Genomic DNA, 19,077 nt, shown 5'->3' on the forward strand with positions numbered 1-19,077 from the left:
CGGGGGTCCGGGCCCGCGGGGCCGGTCCAGGGTCGCCGGGCCAGGGGCCGGGGTCGCGGAGCCGGGGGGTGCGCCAGGCCGCCAGGGGCCGGCAGTGCTGGGCGGGCCGGGGGTGGTCGGCCAGGGGCCGGGGCCGGCACCCCAGGGCCCGAGCCGACCCAGGCTGGAGCCGCCAGGGGGGGCCAGCCTGGGCCGCGCCTCCTCCCCCCACACTCCCCCTTACCTGCTTCAGGCTTCCCGCGAATCAAATGTTCGCGGGAAGCAGGGGAGGGGGCGGAGTTGGGGCAGGGGCGTGGGCGGGGCTGGGGGCGGGGCCGGGGCCCCATGGAGTGTCCTCCATTTGGAGGCACAACATATGGTAACCCTATACAACACCTAACACAATGGGGCCTTGATACAAGACTAGGGCCCAGAGATACTATTGCAATACAAATAAACAACAACTGTAGATGCCACAAGTATTAATTAATACTTTTAAATAATAATAATAATTAATAAGTTCAAACCATTTCAAGAATCTCAGATGAAAGGAGCTTTAGAAAAACAAAATGCCTTTAAAGAGCAAAAAGAAAAGAGACGAAAAGAAAAGGGAGGCATGTGAAATGAGAAAAAAGGTATGGCTTGAGTTTGCAAGTACCTTGATCAGATCAGATCCAATTATTTTCAGAAAAAAAATATCAACAACAAAACCACAGTATAAAAATCTAGGCAGAATGAATGTTCATTTAATTGTATTAGTTATTTAACCTCAATTTAAAAAACAAAAAACTTCTCTGCAATAAGTTTTCTTTAAAGAAATTGCAAAAATTATGTGCTACTGCATTTGCTACATGTCAGCTTTAAATATCTGAGATACTGAGACAATGATTTAGATACCTCCCAATATCTGCACAATGGCATAGTGGCAACTGAATTTTTTAATCTACAATGAAATTATGTTGTAGAGGGGCTTTTTTAATCTTCAAAGCATTTAAGTGACTGAGGTGACCAGTTAGTAATACACACTAGAAGCTTCTGAAGACAAATAGTCCATAGTAAATATTTTAAAGTGAGCTGGTCTGTGCCATTAAAATACATCATCATCATCATCTTTCTGTTGCTGCAGAATAGCGAAAAGTTTTTGGATCCAAGGAAGACACTGTTTGTCTGGGTGGCATTCGGTATCTCACATTTTTCCAGAACTTTTTATTTGCTGAGTGAGATTTCTCTGTGGAGTCCCCTTTCCACTGGATGGCCCCATACTTTTGTTTAATGTATTTAATGGATTCTGGCATGTTCGTGTTGTCCTGTATTTTATCTAGTTCAATCAGAATAATTTTTATTTCATCCCGGATAAGAGCATTGTACACAGCCAGTTGCTGTTCAAAGGTATCTTCTAACACATTGTAACTCAATGCTTCTGATTCTAAAATTATCATCAGTCTTCTGCTTCGTTTGATGGTTTCATCAATAACATTGACCACAGCTGTAAGTAATGCAAGAATGATCAAAGTAGGCATAGAAAAGTTTCAACTTATGCAAAACGTCTCTCATTATTTTAAAAGTACATACTAATGGGGCAGTGGCTCGCTCAGAAGATTAGTAGAATATAGAACCTTTCAAAAACAGATTGTTAGTTCCAATCCAGCTCACTTCAGCAGCAATCAAAAGTGGTTTCTACCTGAGGACTTGCCAGTGACCTGTGTGAAATGAGTTTGTAGTCTAGATCTCATTGAACAGACATCCACACCACAAAACCCACTAATGGCATGTGGGAGGCAGTGTTCCCTGGTGGATAAAGCACTGGACTGGGACTCAGGAGACCTGGATTCTACTTCCAGTTTGACCACTGGCCTGCTAGTTGACTTTAGGCAAGTCACGTCACCACTCTGTGCCTCAGTTTCCCCATCTGTAAAATAGGGGATTCTTAGCTGCTTTGCAAAGCTCTTTGAAATCTACTGATGAAAAGCTCTACATAAAAACTAGATTATTATTATTATCATTATCATCATCATCAATAATGATTGGTATCCTTGTTATTCTCACTTGAGGTTTTTTTTTTTTTTTAATTAAATAATGGCATCTTGTATTTCTGTCTCAGAAGAGGAATTCTTTGTAGGGAATAGTTGCTCCAATCCCTCATCCTTAAAAATCAGCAATGGTATAGTCAATGCAGCTAAACTAAGTTTACAAAATTAGTCAGTCTCACATTGTTTTTTCATCACCAGCATACACAACAAATCTTAGAATAACATGTCAAATGGAAACACAGCAAGGGTAATATTAATTTTGCTATTTTTAACGTACCTTCCCCTAGTAAATCATCCCTTCCAAGTATAAAAAGATTATATCCACACTGGCTCTCTAAGACCTCGGGTAGTATTCTCAGAACAAAGTTGTTCAGGGTGTAGATACATCTCACCCCATTGGGTTTTGGATACATGACGTATGCATCATAGATCTTCCCATCTGAAGCTATTAAGAAAGAGCAAGAGACTCCTTTAAAAAAAAAAAACTACCTTTATTACAATTTTAATTGTTTAGTATTTAAAATCCTCTGGCAAACCACCAGGAAAGAGGATGAAATGCTCTAAAATGAAAGGTGGATGACCAGCCATAGATCTAACTCATTCTCTCCTCATGGATGAGGGGTTTGCCACAATGTGGATTGGGCACAGCACCCTACGATCTGCAGGGAAAGAAGTCCCAGCCCCACTGGTTCTAGGTAGACATCCACAAGCATACCTACCTCCTCCAGAATGGTCTCCAGCCCTTCTCCTGCCTGACATTGGCTGAACACCTGAGCTGGTGGGAAATGCCAAATATTTGTCAGCAGAAATTTTGAGAACATTTTGGAGGTTTAGATTTGGTAGAAATTTCCCACCAAAAAAAAAGTATAATTTTTTCATAAACAAAGCAAACAAAAATATTCAAATGCTTTTCAAAAACCATGTTGAGTAAAAAAAAAAAAAAATTTTTTTTTACCAAAACCCAAAATCTGGTTTTTCATTGAAAAACTGGAAAATTTTGTCACATGAAATTTTCCTATGAAAATTTTAATTTTTGACCAAAATCCATTTTTCGTCAAAATTCCTTTCCAATGAAATCATTTCAACCAGCCCTACTAAACATTAATCCTCTCCCTGAGCAGGACAGGAAGCTAATGCTAGTAGAAGAAGGGGGGAGACCACGGTTCAAAACCCTATTCCAGTGTGGGGATTCAAACCTGGGTCTCCCACATCCTGAGTGAGTGCCCTAACCACGGGGTTAAAGGTTATAAGAGCAACACCCCTACCTCCCCATTGCTATAAGGGGAGCAGCAGCAGCATCACCGCCTCTATTCATTTTGGCTACTCATTCATATTCAACATTACTATTGTTATTTTGGGCCCAGAGTATTTGGCAAATTTGTACCAAATTCACAAATAGTTTCTAATTGACCAAAACAGGAACAACCCATTCCTCCAAAAAATGTTGCCTGGCTCTAATTGTAAGCTGTGTGGGGCAAAGGCCCTCTTTTTGTTCTGGGCTTGTACAGTGACCAGCACAACAGAATGCTGGTCAGTGACAGGGGTTCCTAGGTGCTTCTGTAGTACAAAGAATAATATATCATGTAGCAGCTGCTCCCCCTTCTCAAACCTTTGCACACATCCCCACAGTGCATAAAAGTAATAAAATACATGGTAATCAAGGAATGGGGCAGTGGTGGCACTTTTTCCCCCTTTGGCACCTGCCTCTCATAGCTTTCAGCTTTTAAAAGGAAGGGGACGGAGAAGGGGATGGATAAAAAGAGGAACTTGAAGACAGTGTCTGAGAGTCTGATTTTCAATAGAAACATTCCAGGCAAAATCTCATATTGCCTCTCCTATACAAAGCTTTTTTATTATTATTTTATTTTATTTTTTTTAATTATTTTTAACCTTGGGCATTACCATTGCTGCTAAATGGCAGTACGTTGCTCTGGTGACATCTACTGGTCACCAACAGGTAAGCTATAAAGCTTATGGCAAAACAAGGCGCATTTTTTAGCAAAGCAGACAGCAATCCACAGATCTGGGGAAAGCATGGATTTCTGGTTGAACCACTTAACCATCATTGCCACATATACTTCCAATTGTTTATCATCTTAGTATGGTATGCATTTTACTCACTCATTTCAAACACGCTCCAATTGCTTTAGAAAATTCTAAACAAGTTCTACCCCGGGGGTCATTTCTTCCCCATCATCAGAAGACCTTCCTAAATACTCTTCTGTAAGTTACAAAAATCAATATAAAACGGTAGCAAACTGGCTACTCTGACATACCTTCTTTCTTTAAAAAAGCACAGCAAGAACTACGATACCAAAGCAAAATGTCAATCTTGAAAAGCTTGAAGATTAATAAAGTAACAACTGTTAAAAGCAGCAATGCAATGAATCCTCCAGTCAGTGATTTGTGAAAATCTGCAACTGCATCAGTAAAAGAAAAAAAGAAGAAACTGCGGAATTTGTCCAACTTTGAACTTTCAAACAACTGTAGTAATATTCAAAAGCTACATTTCTATATTCTCATTTTTTTTAATAAAAATAAACTATACATATGTATTACTATAGAACAACCATATCAATTATTGGTTGGGCAAAGCAAAAAGTAGAGCATCTAATACACAGGAAAATAATTAACATTTTATGTTTTCATAACACCTGCTACTGGAGGATGTGAATGCTCTTTACAAGCATGAATAAATCCTCATAACAGTTCTCTAGGTTAAATAGTGTTAGCAGTAGTTTATAGATGAAGAAACCTTGGCATAAAGAAATTAATACACACATTTTCAAAAGTAACCCCTAAATTTGACCCACAATGATTGATTGTTGTGTGTAGTCCAGGTTGAGGATTTCTGATGGTTAGTGTGTAAGATAGTGAGTCAGGAGACTCAATTTCTATTCCAAGCATTGTCACTGACTCAGTGTGTGGCCATAAGCAAGTCATTTAGGCTCAAATTTCTGAGTGCCTCAATTTTTGATCATCCAACATATGGCACAGTAGTTTTGAATTCATTCATTTCTATTCCTTGAAAGCTTCTCATAATTTACTCTAGTGTAGAAATCCCTCCAAACTCTGCTGTTTAAAATTTCCCTTCACATATGTACATTCAGCCTTTTTATTAATCTCCTAAATCTTCATATGCTCACCTCCAATTTCCACACACACACACACCCCTACCTTCCCTTCTGATTCCTGCCCTCCCCCGCAACTCACACATCTTAAAGTTAAAGTTAATCAAAAGGAAAAGCAGTTTATCTGTTTAGATACGTATATATCTCACATAATTATGGTATCTGAGCACAGTATCCAACTCTTCCTGGGAAAGTCAAATCAAATGTATCCAATAATGTGTTACCTCTGTGTTTTATTGCTATATATGTTGCAACTTGACCAAAGGAATTCAAAGCATGGCAGACAAAGTGATGTTCGTAATCCTCGCTATTGACTTCGGAAATGTTGAGTCTCACTGTAGTGAGAGGGTGTCCATCACAGAAAGTTTCGCCTCTATCCAAAAGGTAGCAAACACAGTAATAAAAACAACTCAATCCTTACTGAAGTGGTTTCTTCGCTAGCAATCACAACAGGACAATAGTCACTGATCTTCAACACTATGACCATATATCAGATTCTTTTCAGAACTGACGGATAGCTTGAATCTATAAGGGGATCATCATGACACTTTGTCTATCTCTGACAAGCAAGATGGAGATCAGGAGACATCCTTATATAAACACAGTTGATGCACTGTTTCCTCAAAAGCATACACAGTTTCTGTAGGCTACTCGTATAAAATATTTGCTTTATACATTAAACTTACGGGCACATTTCAGCTTGCAAAAACATGAGGGTAGAGAAAGGATTGTATTAGAGCTTTTAATGTCTTTGAACGCTGTGGATGCAGCTGTAGAGGCCACAGAGATGACTGGGGGAGAATGGCCCCCAGCATAAGTATACATAAGGAAGCTACAGGCTACCACACAAGGTCCCTCTTCCATCCCACCACAAGCCCTGGTGTAGGAAATGGGCCAGGGGTGGGGCTGGAGCTAGAGGAGGTGGGACCATAACACTGATACAATTCTGGGAGTACCATCACCCACAGACAGTTCAGGCATGGCTGCCATTTCAGCCCCAGGAGTAGCACAGAATTAGGAGGGCTTAGCCCTCCCTTCCCTGGGCTGTGAGGTTTGTGCTGCACTTTTAAGAGGCCCAACACAAATTCTTCCCCATGGTATTTCCCAAGCCCCCCGTGGTACTAACCTTATCACACATCGGCTTAGTTAAGTGTGATGGGGTAAATGTTACATTAGAAACTGTAACTTTTTAGTACTGGGCGAATGGGGGATATCATTTATCTTGTTAAATTCATATTACGTGTCGCACATTAAAGAACCTATCTGCTTATCCAATTAATGTTTATCACTTAAAATATTCTATTTATCATTTGAAATGTCAACTAATTATTTAAATATATTCATAAATGAAGGTTATAGACCTTATGCATCAGTGATGTATGGATTAATTATCTATTACATACAATAAAACCCCTAAACTAAAAAAATATTATTGAGGTTGCAAGGTCAAAAGTTAGGAAATGCCAGAATTATGACTGGACAACCTTAATCTGGGCCTCCTCCATGGCTGCATTATGATATAGTCTTTAGTTACATGATCACTTACTCTGTTTCCATTGGACCATGTGTCATTCATTGCACAGGATGGATGGTGCTCACTTAGTGAGCAACTATTCAAAATTTTATTTTCTCCTTGTTGTTCAATGTGTAACCCTAGGCCTGATTTACCACATGCTATTCAGACCACACTCTGAAGATAGAATTAATAATTTCCTTGTGGGATTTTCTATGGCTTTTCTTCATTACAGTACCTGAGTGCTTCACAAACATTCATTCATCTTCACAAAATCCCCAGGAGATGAGGGGTGGTGGAAGCCCCATTTTGCAGATTTTTTTTTTTTGCAAACTGAGGCACAGAAGGATTGAGGTCAAAAAGTGTCCACTAATTTTGGGTGCCCAATTTGAGGCACCTAAGACTCTGTCCCAGCCCCAGTCCCCTTACCCAGTCAGTCCCAGTTCCTCCCATCCCAGCTCCTCATCTGATCCATCTTTCTCCCCAACCCTGGAGCCCAGCCACCTCCTCCCTCAATTCCTCCCCGACACCCAGCTCCTTGTCCTAGTCTCTTTTCCCAGCCAGTCCCAGTTCTGCTCCTGTACCCAGACTCATCATCAAATCTGTTTCCCCTCCTTGCCACCTTCTCTCCTCACCCCACTGGTTCTCAGTCTCCTTGTTCAGAAAGTCCCAATCTTCCCCTAGCTCTTCACACAATCTCAGTCCTCCCCCCACCTACTGGCTTCCCATTCTTCCCAATTTACCTCTCCAGCTCCCAATCCTAGCCTCCTTGCCCACCCCAAGTCCCTATTTCCCTCAGCCCCTCCCTGCCAGCCTCCAGTCACAGTTTCTGCCTCCCAAATGTTCCTTGTCCCTGTCTACACCCCTACATGTCTGGCTCTAGTCCCCCCTGCATTTGAATCAGGCAGCTTCCTCTCTCACACTGCCTGGGCCCAATGAGGCGTGTGTGTGTGTGTGTATGTGTGTGGAGGGGGTAGTCATTGAGAGCACAGGAGAGGGAGTCTCCCTGCTCTCAATTCAGGTGCCCAGACCCAGACCGGACAGCATCCCAGAGCTGCAAGTGCAGGGAAAGTCCTGCTGAGCCCTCGTCTGAAGCATGTTCCATGTGGACGGAATCTTCAGGGAATTTACCTGTAAAATCTAAGAAGTTTCTAAGGCTCATAATTTAGCCAAATTTAGGCAGATTTTCATAGGGATGGAAAAATATGCAACCCTGACACAGAGGCCACCTCCAGCCAAATTTAAAGCCCCTGCTCCAAAGCATATGGGCACTAGAGCTTTTCAAATAAAAGGTTGCCAGAATTTTGTAACATAGGGTAAAAAAAAAATCATTTTGCCCCAACCTCATTCTCAGAAATGTCAGAACCGTTTTGACGGGAATTAAAAGAAAAAAAAATCAGCTTGAAGCAGAACCCAGCATGTAAAATTTCAGCCCAAACAATTAAAGTTTGGCAAAGTAATAAGCAACTGAAAACAAGGTCTTCTAACCTAAAGTGTTGGGAACCTTAGTAAAAGGCAGTGCTACCAGCCCCACCTATAATTAGATCACAAAAGTGTGTTTATTTGTGTAACAGTAAATTTTCCATGGCTGATTCAAACAAAACAGAGAAATTATACAAGATTTTAGCTGATAATCCAATACATTCTGATCTTGAAGCATACTTACTCATAATCTTCCTCTTCAAAAATTCTACTCTTATAATATATATCAATGTATGTGTTGTTGACTGTCCAGTACACCTGAAACACTTCAGCGCCTGTTACACTGCAGTCCACTATGACACGTGAGCCTACAAGACAGTGTTACAAAGTGGCAATTTAAATAACTATATTGTAGTTAAGGGCCATACAATTCCCTACACTAATACATATAAGAATGCAAAATCCACTGAAGTCAGCTACAGGCATGGATTTTTCATAGATTCATAGATTCTAGGACTGGAAGGGACCTCGAGAGGTCATCGAGTCCAGTCCCCTGCCCTCATGGCAGGACCAAATACTGTCTAGACCATCCCTGATAGACATTTATCTAACCTACTCTTAAATATCTCCAGAGATGGAGATTCCACAACCTCCCTAGGCAATTTATTCCAGTGTTTAACCACCCTGACAGTTAGGAACTTTTTCCTAATGTCCAACCTAAACCTCCCTTGCTGCAGTTTAAGCCCATTGCTTCTTGTTCTATCCTTAGAGGCTAAGGTGAACAAGTTTTCTCCCTCCTCCTTATGACACCCTTTTAGATACCTGAAAACTGCTATCATGTCCCCTCTCAGTCTTCTCTTTTCCAAACTAAACAAACCCAATTCTTTCAGCCTTCCTTCATAGGTCATGTTCTCAAGACCTTTAATCATTCTTGTTGCTCTTCTCTGGACCCTCTCCAATTTCTCCACATCTTTCTTGAAATGCGGTGCCCAGAACTGGACACAATACTCCAGCTGAGGCCTAACCAGCGCAGAGTAGAGTGGAAGAATGACTTCTCGTGTCTTGCTCACAACACACCTGTTAATATATCCCAGAATCATGTTTGCTTTTTTTGTAACAGCATTACACTGTTGACTCATATTTAGCTTGTGGTCCACTATAACCCCTAGATCCCTTTCCGCCGTACTCCTTCCTAGACAGTCTCTTCCCATTCTGTATGTGTGAAACTGATTTTTCCTTCCTAAGTGGAGCACTTTGCATTTGTCTTTGTTAAACTTCATCCTGTTTACCTCAGACCATTTCTCCAATTTGTCCAGGATGGGCAAAGCAACAACAGCAGCTCCACACTACGTTCTCCATGCCTTCCCACTCCATTTCACAGAAACCCCTCTGACCCAAATGTACAAGTTCAGGGATCTGCAGGTTAGGAAGGGGACTGGCTGGGCCAGAAGGAGCTAAATCCAGGAGAGACTAGCCATTCTCTGTGGCATCAGCCATCCAAAAGTTTCACAGGGGTTTCCTCGCTGGATCTGTTCCACATCTGTAGGCGTTCCGGAGCAGCCACTTCTAAAGAGCACAGAAGGAGCTGTGCTGCAGTGAAGAAGGCGGCTGGGGAAAGCAATGTCACCTCATACAACTTCCTCTGCCTCTCAAAATATTCCCTGGACATTTCCTAGGTTCTGGAAGGTCAAACCTCTTGTCTGTTCCACCTTCTTCTCCCTCAGGAAGTTAATATATGAGAGACCCTCTGAGCTGAATCTCATGGAGTTTCCTGGCTGCTAAAGGTTTGTCTACACAGTAGTCGAGAGGGTGATTCCCAGCGCAGGTAGACAGACATGCACTACCTCTGCTCAAGACAGCCTGCTAAAAACAGCAGCGTGGCTGTAGCAGCTTGGCTAGCCACCAGAATATGTACCCAGGGGGTTGGGCAGAATTAAACTTGGGCAGCTAGTCCATGCCACTGTGGCCACACTGCTATTTTTAGCACGCTAGCTTGATCAAAGCTTGTGCGTCTGTCTACCCATGCAGGAAAGCATCATCCCAGCTGTTGTATAGACACACTCTTAGTAGTTTTTTGTTGCATAAGGGGCACTTTTGCTGTAAAGGAGGATATGACTAAGCAAACAGCACTTGGAAATCCTCTTGAGTCTAAATTCTGTTTAGGATACACATTATTATTTTGTTGTAAGAAAACTTGCTTACCAAGTTCTACTTCAATGGTATTGTTTCTTGGGTAAAATATTTCTGGTGGTGTGTTCCGTGGACTCACTAAACACAAAAACAAAGTTATTTCAGAAATTCAATGGCCGCTGCAGCATATGGTAAGTGCTACACACCCACAGTGATGGCATTCTTAAAGACAGACATGCAAACAGTGACTTCTGAATAGATAGTGATCAATATTAAAATGCAATAGCCAAACCCTTGATGTTTTTGTTTGCTACTTTAGGTTAATTTACTCTTCTCTCCTGTTTAAGCTCTGGGGCTGCTCTATCTTGGCACAAGGGGATCAACCCTGAACACAATGGCGGCAGCAGAACCACAAGAATACGAAAGTGAAGTGTAAACCACCATCTCGCTGTCTCATACACACACACACACACACACACACACACACGCTGTTCTTTAGCTGTAGCTGAGAATCTGGATAGTATTTTTGAAGTGCAAGGGCATAAAAAATAAAAAGGTATATACCTGTCACAGTTAGACTAATGTCTCGTGAAATGTTATATTGTTTTCCCTTGTAAGTATATGATGTTCTGCATGTGTAGTTTCCTTTGTCATGTAGAGTTGCATTTTTAATCACAAGGTAATCATTGGAAGAGACAAACCTTTCCTCTTCAAGCAGCTCACACTCCTAAACACAATTACAATGCTCTGTTAAATCACAGATAGAATACAGTATCATGTCCCTCCAGGGCTTGCCTGTATGCTGCAGCCTAAGCTTTTCCTGGACCATAAAGCTGGGACAGTCTCCCTGGTTTGTCTTGGAAAAACACAACATTTCCCTAGGCTCTGAGGTTGTGATTCAAACCAACTCCAGGTCTGTCCACAGATAGGCTTACTTACAATAACTCATTTTACAGAGGGGGAATTAAAGCAATGAGAGGCCAGAATTTGCAGAAATGTCCACTAATTTAGGGTACCTCAATGATCGGGCACCCAACCTGACATACCTAGTATCTGATTTTTCAGAGTACTTAACTTTTTTTTTAAATGGAGCTTTGGATTGCACAGACATTAATCCATCCTCACAACATTCCTGCGAGGAAGGTGGATAACTATTATTATTCAGATTTAACAGTTCGGGAAATGGAGACAGGAAGACAAAGGAACTTGCCAAAGTCAGACAGTAAGACAGTGGAAGAGGTAGGATTAGATCACAGGACTTTCTGGCATTTCCTGTTTTTTGAGTGCTAGACAACTTTACCAGTACTCTTTTAATGTATTTTTTTACTATGTCATAACCAAGGACTGTTTCGTTAAGAAAAAACCATTTCTATTATGTACAACTGTAACAGTCCCCTTCATAAATAATCAAGGTAGCTTGAACCCTGCACCTTCAAGATTGCCACACAGACCTCTACCACTTAAGCTAAAGGACTAACAGCAAGAAGCAGGAACAAGTTGTGTACCAGCCAGTGGAGGAAGTCATGTAGCACATGGGAATGGTCGGCTACATATGCAGAAGTAGTGCCATTTTACAGGTTGCACAGCCAAGCACACAGATCTAGCACATTCCTTCTAATAGGCAATGTGGAAAAAAGGAAAAGATTTGAATCTGCCATATTAGAGATGCAGTCATAGGTTTCTCCATCCAGCAGACACCTGAGGATACCATCACAGAGATCTTATGAGATGTAGTCAGGATCGACTCCTCTCTACTGGCACCATGGCAGAAGATCAATGCCTTGAACATCTTCCTGATCCCCCGTATTTCATTTGTCCTGAGGGGATCTGCCATGGTGAAGGTACTTCTTAACAAGGCAGACAGCACCTTTAGGCAGCTAGTGAAGAAGTGGATATTTCTTCCCCAGAGGGCCATCAATGAACTGGTGTACATTTCACACAGGCAGGGAGGCACCAAAGTCCCTCAAATGGGTGATCTGTGCAATGTTGAGGTGATCACTCATGCCTTCTGCTTACTGACGTGCCCTGACACCATGGTGAGGAACTTCGCAGAGAATGCTATGCATGACGTCATCAGGAAGTGAATAGCCAGGACCCCTTCCAACCAAGATGTCGCCACCTACTCGAGTGGCTCACTGTAATGCAAATTTGGAAGAGAAGGAGGAGACTGCTTCATTCTGGACTCGGACCTGCAATGCTACACAATGACTGGAGAAAGTATCAGCTGCCACTGGACGTGGTGCGAGGAACCCCAGGAGCTGGGAGTCCTGGTGCCACAGGTGAAGAATAAAGAGCACACAATCATCACTCCGAGAGCTAGAACCATGCTGGAGAGGACCCTGAAGGATGCCATCCGCTGCCAGTACGTGGAAAACCTGAAACGGAAGCCAGACGAGGGCAAGGCCTTTGAGATGATATGCAAGTGGGATGACAGCAACCATTCCAGGGGCAGTTTCACCCGATTTGCCGACTGGAGGTTCATCCACAAGGCCCGGTTCAACTGCGTCCCACTGAACTGAGCCGTCTGCCACAGGAATCGGGACAAGCAATGCAGGAAGTGTGGCTATGCCAACGAGACACTACCCTAAGTCCTGTGTAGCTGCAAGCCCCATTCCAGAGCCTGGCATCTGTGACACAATGCCATCCAGAATTGCCTAGTCAGAGCCATCCCGCCATCCCTGAGGAAAGTGGCTGTAAACTCTGCCATCCCCAGAACGGACAGCCAACTCCGACCGGACATCGTCATCATCAACAAGGAACGAAAGAAGCTCATCATGCTGAATGTCACAGTTCCCTTTGAAAATAGGACCCTGGCCTTCCACGACACTTGATCTCGGAAGCTGGAGAAATACGTCCCTCTGTCCAACACCTTGAGTGCTAGGGACTATGAGGTTCAAACTCATGCGCTGATCATCGGAGCTCTGGGTGCATGGGACCCCAGTAACGAGCAAGTGTTTAGAGAATGCGGCATTGGTCAATGCTACACTTGGCTGATGTGGCAACTCATGACGTCGGATGCCATCAGATGGTCGAGGGACATCTATCTAGAACACATCACAGGACATTGGCAATACCAGGGAAGATTAGCTGGAGTGCCGATGAGAAGCAAAGTCAGGAAAGTAACTGAAATACTTCCCTGATGGATTGTATTTTATAAGGGATGACCTATCCTAATTTCTCAATTACTGAGGGACCATCTGCACTCATTGCTATATTTGCTTTCCACAACCAACTCTCTGTATAACTTTTTCATGAGTGATGTACCCGAATATTTGGATACTATTATCTATACTGTATCTTTAGACTTATTAATCTAAATTTGGGTTATCGCTGATTATGTACTATATGTATTGTATGACTTATTTTCATTTTATGTATTTTTAGATAATCTAAGCACTACATCCAGATGTACAGACACTCTTTCCTCAAGCTGTGTATTATATAATTTTAACATTAGCTTTAATACAATTTTTAAATCTGTTCCCTGCATTTTCAGAATTGACCTTGTGTAACTTCTCAATGGGATATGAATCCTTGCTCACTAATAAGGCTTGTAAAGGGCACCAAACACCGGTGTAGAAAAAAGGTATCTAGAACTCATTGTTGGAGAGCCATTAAAAGCAACTAAATATCAAGGTCCTAAAACAGAAACTCCCCTCAAAATGCATTCACAGGGGAAAAAAATCATTAATTTTTTTTAAATGATTCACCAAGAAAACTGGACTTTGAATGAAAAACCCATGTTTTAAAGAAAATAAGAAATACGGACATTAAAGAATCATCATCATGTTTTCCATAACTCCCCCACCCTTTCTAATAGATTAAAAGGCAGAAGGGGAGAACATATACTCATTATAACATTGAAATATAAAATAGAGAATTATTAATGGTAAGATTAGGAGCTTTGATAGCTATGTTTTTAATGATTTGTAATTATGGGGAGTGAATGAGTACAAATGAGGTAACTCTTAGGTCAAGACCTTGCTGGCATAAGTGTGGTTTTGGCAATTCCTTTATACAGAATTGATGATTTGCTTAAAACGATATTATTGCCAACAAAACAAAGGTAACATGTTGTGCTGGAAGTCTGGGGGTAAAAACACACAACCCTGTAACAACAAGAAGCCTTTTTTACAGAGGAGATCCAGGGTAAGGTGACACAAAAACAACATGACACCAAAACTGCAAAACCAGAGCACTTGAATTTGAGCATGCACAATGCATGGGTCATCCAAAACCCAAAGGGTTGGTTTGTTAACAGCTCATTGGATAACTATTAAGTAATCTGTAATGCAGAAATGTATTAAAAATACCTAACTGAACAAGGGTCTAAACTGGAGAAATACCAGACCAGAAATTGAAGGAGAGGACTGAAAGACCAGACCAAGAGATCGGGGAAACAACGACCATCAAGAATTCTAGGAGGACTTCCGATACCCCGGAATGTGGTAACTTGAGCCCTTTGCCAATTCCATCTTGTCTGTTATTATTTGTCTGGCATAAATGTATGTCCAGATGCTATAAGTGACAATAATTCTGTCAGAAATTCTATAAATAAAGGCCAAAATTGATAACGCCCAAATTGGGTGGACTTGTGACTCAAGTTTCCCAACTTTTACCCCAACATCATGGACCCTTGGCTCTCAGCCCAGCACACCTTTGCTAGGCCAAAGAATATCTGGATGAGGGAAAGAGCTGCAGCAACCACTGCCATTTTGACTGTGTAACATAATTTTATAATGGGAAGTGTTAAGCAGCCTTAACGTAAGAGGGAGCATAGCAACCCCACACAAGATACCTTCCCTTTATGAAAGATGAGAACATTGTTTACTAAATTTATTTTCACAAGGAAATTATATTCAAGGCAGTTACACTTCACTAGCAAGTAAGAATATGGCATGTGGTTTGGTGGCTCAAATTAGAGCTCACTTTCTGATCCATAATTCATAAATACAAGGCACAGACCAAAAATTAGGGGGTGTCTAACTAGTACATGCCTTTAGAGAACAAAAGCTAAAGGGTAATTGTCATCTTTTCTCAGTTTATTTTGCAAAAGCTCGTCTCATTTAAAATATGCTGTAGTTTTTCCATTGCCATTCATAAACATCAGTGACTGATATTAAAAAACACTGATTATAGTTTACATATCAAGGAGTTATGACCGCAAAAAAAGTACTATTTTTACCTTATACCACTGAAGGGGCAAAGTATTCTCCTCATCTCTGAAATAATCCAAATGAGGACATACAACCTTAGCATGTGACGATGTTAGTATCTCCTCCCCAATGGCAAATTTTTCATTAAAGCATAAACCATAAATATTCTTGAAAACTCTTAGGTTCATATATATTTTTCTGCAGCTTGATAAATTCCTGCAATGGAACATAAAATATCTGAATTAAACTACTTATCGTATTATCCATGTGTATAGCCTCACAACTTCAAGATATGCAGCTTCTTTTAGAGGAGGAAGAGGAGGGGTTTGGAAGTCTGTAGTTTCTATAGTAAACTGACCATTCTATATTTGGCCCATCTTGAAAGAGTAAAAATATTATAAACATGCCCTCTATTGTATTAATTCCCTCCACAGCAGTACTTATGAAGAAATGTAACTATATACTGATTATCACACCCACCCACCCCCCACAAAAAAAAGCAAAAACAAAAAAAACCCCTACACACAATTTTGCATCTTACTTCTGCAATAGTATAACTTTTTTAAAAAAAGTCTTTACCTTATAATACATTCATAGGATCCTGAATCGTGTAAAGTTGCAGGGAGAAACCAAATGAAGTTCTTTTGCTGGTGAATTCTGGAATGTTTGTCTTTAGCCACGGATGTTTGGCTACCAGTTTTGTACCAAGTCAAGTTGTAGTCTGTGTTTTCAAAATTCAGTATTTTATCTACTGAACAGTTGACAGCAAGTGGCTGTCCTTCATGTACAAAATTGTGCTTAAGAAACACATCATTCACTTCGCATTCCTCTAAAGGAAGACAAAATGAAAAACAAGAGAACAGCTTAAAAATTGTAAAATAAAATTTTGAGTTTGTTTCTTTACTATGTTGACAAAGTTTACTACAATTTCAACATTCATCCTTAATTTAGTTACAGGAGAGAGAACTACTGTTATTCATCTTCAGACTGGAAGATACCACATAATCATACTCAAATGATGTGGTGGATGTAGCTAGGCAACTGAAATGAAATATTCTGGTTCTGCATGTTGCACCTTTAAACATGGGCAAATCCCTACTGCAGGGCTGCCATTTTTGTTTTTCATCTTTGATGCAGAATGTTAGTGAATCGTTGTTTTCTCTGACACACACACACACAGACTTCTTATTTGTTCTTACTTTGTTTCTTAATGTAGCTTCTTCATCTGAAATAAGCCATCAAGAGTGAATAATGCATGTTCCCATCTTTCTGTATGTAAAAGCATCTAGTTAATGGAATTTTGAAGATGAAAGTATAAACTGTACAAATATCAAGGGGTTTCCACTCAGCCACCTTCTCATGAGCATGAAGGTTATGATTTTTAAAAGCACTCAATATTGGCCTAATTCTGCTCCCACTGAACTCAGTGGGGTTCAGTGGGAGCAGAATTAGCCTAGCGGTGAGCATTTTTGAAAAATCCTACCTTATGAACCTTTTGTTAGAGTTGTCAACTCTGGTGTCATGGTTCTATTTCAGACTCAATCACTACATATTGCTCATCGAAAATTCCTTTTGTTTCAGTTGGATTATGGTTTTCTTTCTCATGCTCTACTTCAACACATTTTTTTCTGTAGCACTGTGTGCTGTTAAACTGTTGCTACAGCCTGTGACAAAGGGCTGTATTTTAGTGGTGGGTGAAGTCATTTCTGTACCTATAGAGCCAAAGAAATCCCTCCCCTTTTAAATGTGGAGGGTATGAAACACATGCAAATATTGACCTGATCTGGCTATAAAGAACATAAAGGGTACTGGAATAGACTCCTTTCTGCCACCAAACCCGAAGCAGTATCCAAAACAGTGACGTGTTTTACGAACTCCCAATATCAATTTCTAGGAAGCCCACTCTGTGCCAGCTAGCATTTTCATGGCACAGGTAAGAATTATAAGATGCATAGGCAGGGAGGCCAACGGGAGTACCTATTGCCATGGAAGAGAGCAGCCAGAGGATATCCCACATGATCAGCCCCTCTACACTAATGGCCTGCTAGCCACAAAATTTCCATACAGAAGTTAGGATATCCATTGGGCTAGCGAGCCACAAAGCTCCTCTGTCCACAGACATAAAACCCATCTTCACCAGAATGATCTGTTAGAAACTCAGTGAATGAAAATTCATGGCGTTTTTCTTTTAATCAGACTGTGTCCTGCTGCAAGCTTTTTGGATAGGAGGATTTGGCCCTTAGCTTGAAAAGCAATATAGGATCCTTCGGAATATAAAGGCATTATATGCTATTATGTAGTATTATCGCTATGATATTATTACTACTATTACATGATCAGATAACAATGAATAATATGGCATATTATTGTGCAAATGATATGCTAATACAAATAAGCTATTTTTTTCTAACTGTAGAGGCAAAGTCAAAATTTCTTGTATTACTGCATATATTTAAGATAAATTTTCATACTGCACCTCATCTATACTTTTTTTTTTTTTTTAACTTCAACTATATTATATTAAAAAACACAGTTAGGGAAAACCAGATATTTCTCCCACCCCAAACATCTAAATTCAAGTTCCACCTATTAGATCAAGTGAAGAAGCATTTTAGGTTATCGTATTATAGTAATTTATTTATGCTGATATATATGATAAGGAAGCAAGGCATTAACCAGGATATATGGAGATCACGCTAGCAATTCATATATTATTTCTTATTTTCACTAAATGTGCACATTTTGCATAAGTAACATTCTATGAAAATTCAATAACTGTCTGTCCCCAATAGCATCTTATTCAGACCAGATCTATTAGAAATTGAGAGAGAGAGAGAGCAGCAGCAGAAGATCTGGATTGTTAGCCCATGACTGAAGGGCAGAGCAAGATGGATGCAATTCAGAGCTATATCTATATGTAAGCAGAGTCAGGATGAGCTCTACCCTGACATCTGGTGGTGAATTATGGCGAGTGTGGAAAAGAACTTCAGGGGCTGATCTTGTTTGCATAGGCACACCCACCCACCTGGCATGAGACAACAGCAACTGATAGTGGTTACTTTGGATGGGGTGGGATCCCCAGTTTCTCTGTTATTGGGGCAGGAGGAATAAAGTGTTGTTACCCTGATTATGTGAATCAAGGACAATGAAACTGTTTTATGACAGAGGGTCTCACCATCACCTAAGTAGCTCTCGCTAGACAAGGGACATGGGTTCCACAACCCAGTGACTTGAGAAAGGATGGGGATAGGTATTTGTACCTGATAGTATGGGCCCTCCTTTGAGGGCCTGAAACACCAATTACACCCCATCCTCTCTCCACTGTTGAATGTCAGAGCTAACTTTGATTCTATTAGGAGTCCAGTTACAGGCTGCTGAGCTGAATTCACTTTGGGCCAATAGTGCACCAGCACTGGGGCTCCCCTACTATGAGCTGAAATCACTAAGAGCTAAAGTTACTAAGAACTGAGTGCTGTGTTAACTAGTGGGGGAGCCTGAAGCTATATTGCTAAGTGGCTGGTGGAGCAGTTTGCGGGGACGGCTGGAGGAGCAGCGAGCGGCACGGAGCCTTGCGGGGATGGTTGGAGCAGCCCAAGGAACGGCGAGCGGGGACCGCTGGAGCAGCTCACAGGTTGTTGAGCTTAGCCATTTGCGGGGACGGCTGGAGCGGCTCACAGGTTGGTGAGCGGAGCCATTTGCGGGGATGGCTGGAGCGG

The 19,077-nt window shown here is 41.2% G+C and overlaps 1 protein-coding gene across 1 annotated transcript in view; it reads right to left on the reverse strand.

The window, feature by feature from the left end:
- Nucleotides 1–1,085: 1,085 nt before the first annotated feature.
- The window catches only part of LOC112109609 (interleukin-1 receptor type 1-like), a 37,198-nt gene continuing 19,206 nt past the window's right edge, over nucleotides 1,086–19,077 (reverse strand). The window contains exons 2-10 of the mRNA XM_029913409.1: nucleotides 15,941–16,190; nucleotides 15,391–15,577; nucleotides 10,770–10,932; nucleotides 10,278–10,343; nucleotides 8,320–8,443; nucleotides 5,365–5,513; nucleotides 4,286–4,429; nucleotides 2,287–2,454; nucleotides 1,086–1,465 (exon numbers count right to left, since the gene is read on the reverse strand). Of these exons, the coding sequence (XP_029769269.1) occupies nucleotides 1,086–1,465; nucleotides 2,287–2,454; nucleotides 4,286–4,429; nucleotides 5,365–5,513; nucleotides 8,320–8,443; nucleotides 10,278–10,343; nucleotides 10,770–10,932; nucleotides 15,391–15,577; nucleotides 15,941–16,190 (1,631 nt within the window). The remainder of the gene's footprint in view (nucleotides 1,466–2,286; nucleotides 2,455–4,285; nucleotides 4,430–5,364; nucleotides 5,514–8,319; nucleotides 8,444–10,277; nucleotides 10,344–10,769; nucleotides 10,933–15,390; nucleotides 15,578–15,940; nucleotides 16,191–19,077) is intronic.

The sequence above is a fragment of the Terrapene carolina genome, unplaced genomic scaffold (assembly GCF_002925995.2).
Source record: "Terrapene carolina triunguis isolate 2854851 unplaced genomic scaffold, T_m_triunguis-2.0 Scaffold21, whole genome shotgun sequence".
In the NCBI taxonomy this organism is placed as follows: Eukaryota; Metazoa; Chordata; order Testudines; family Emydidae; genus Terrapene; species Terrapene triunguis.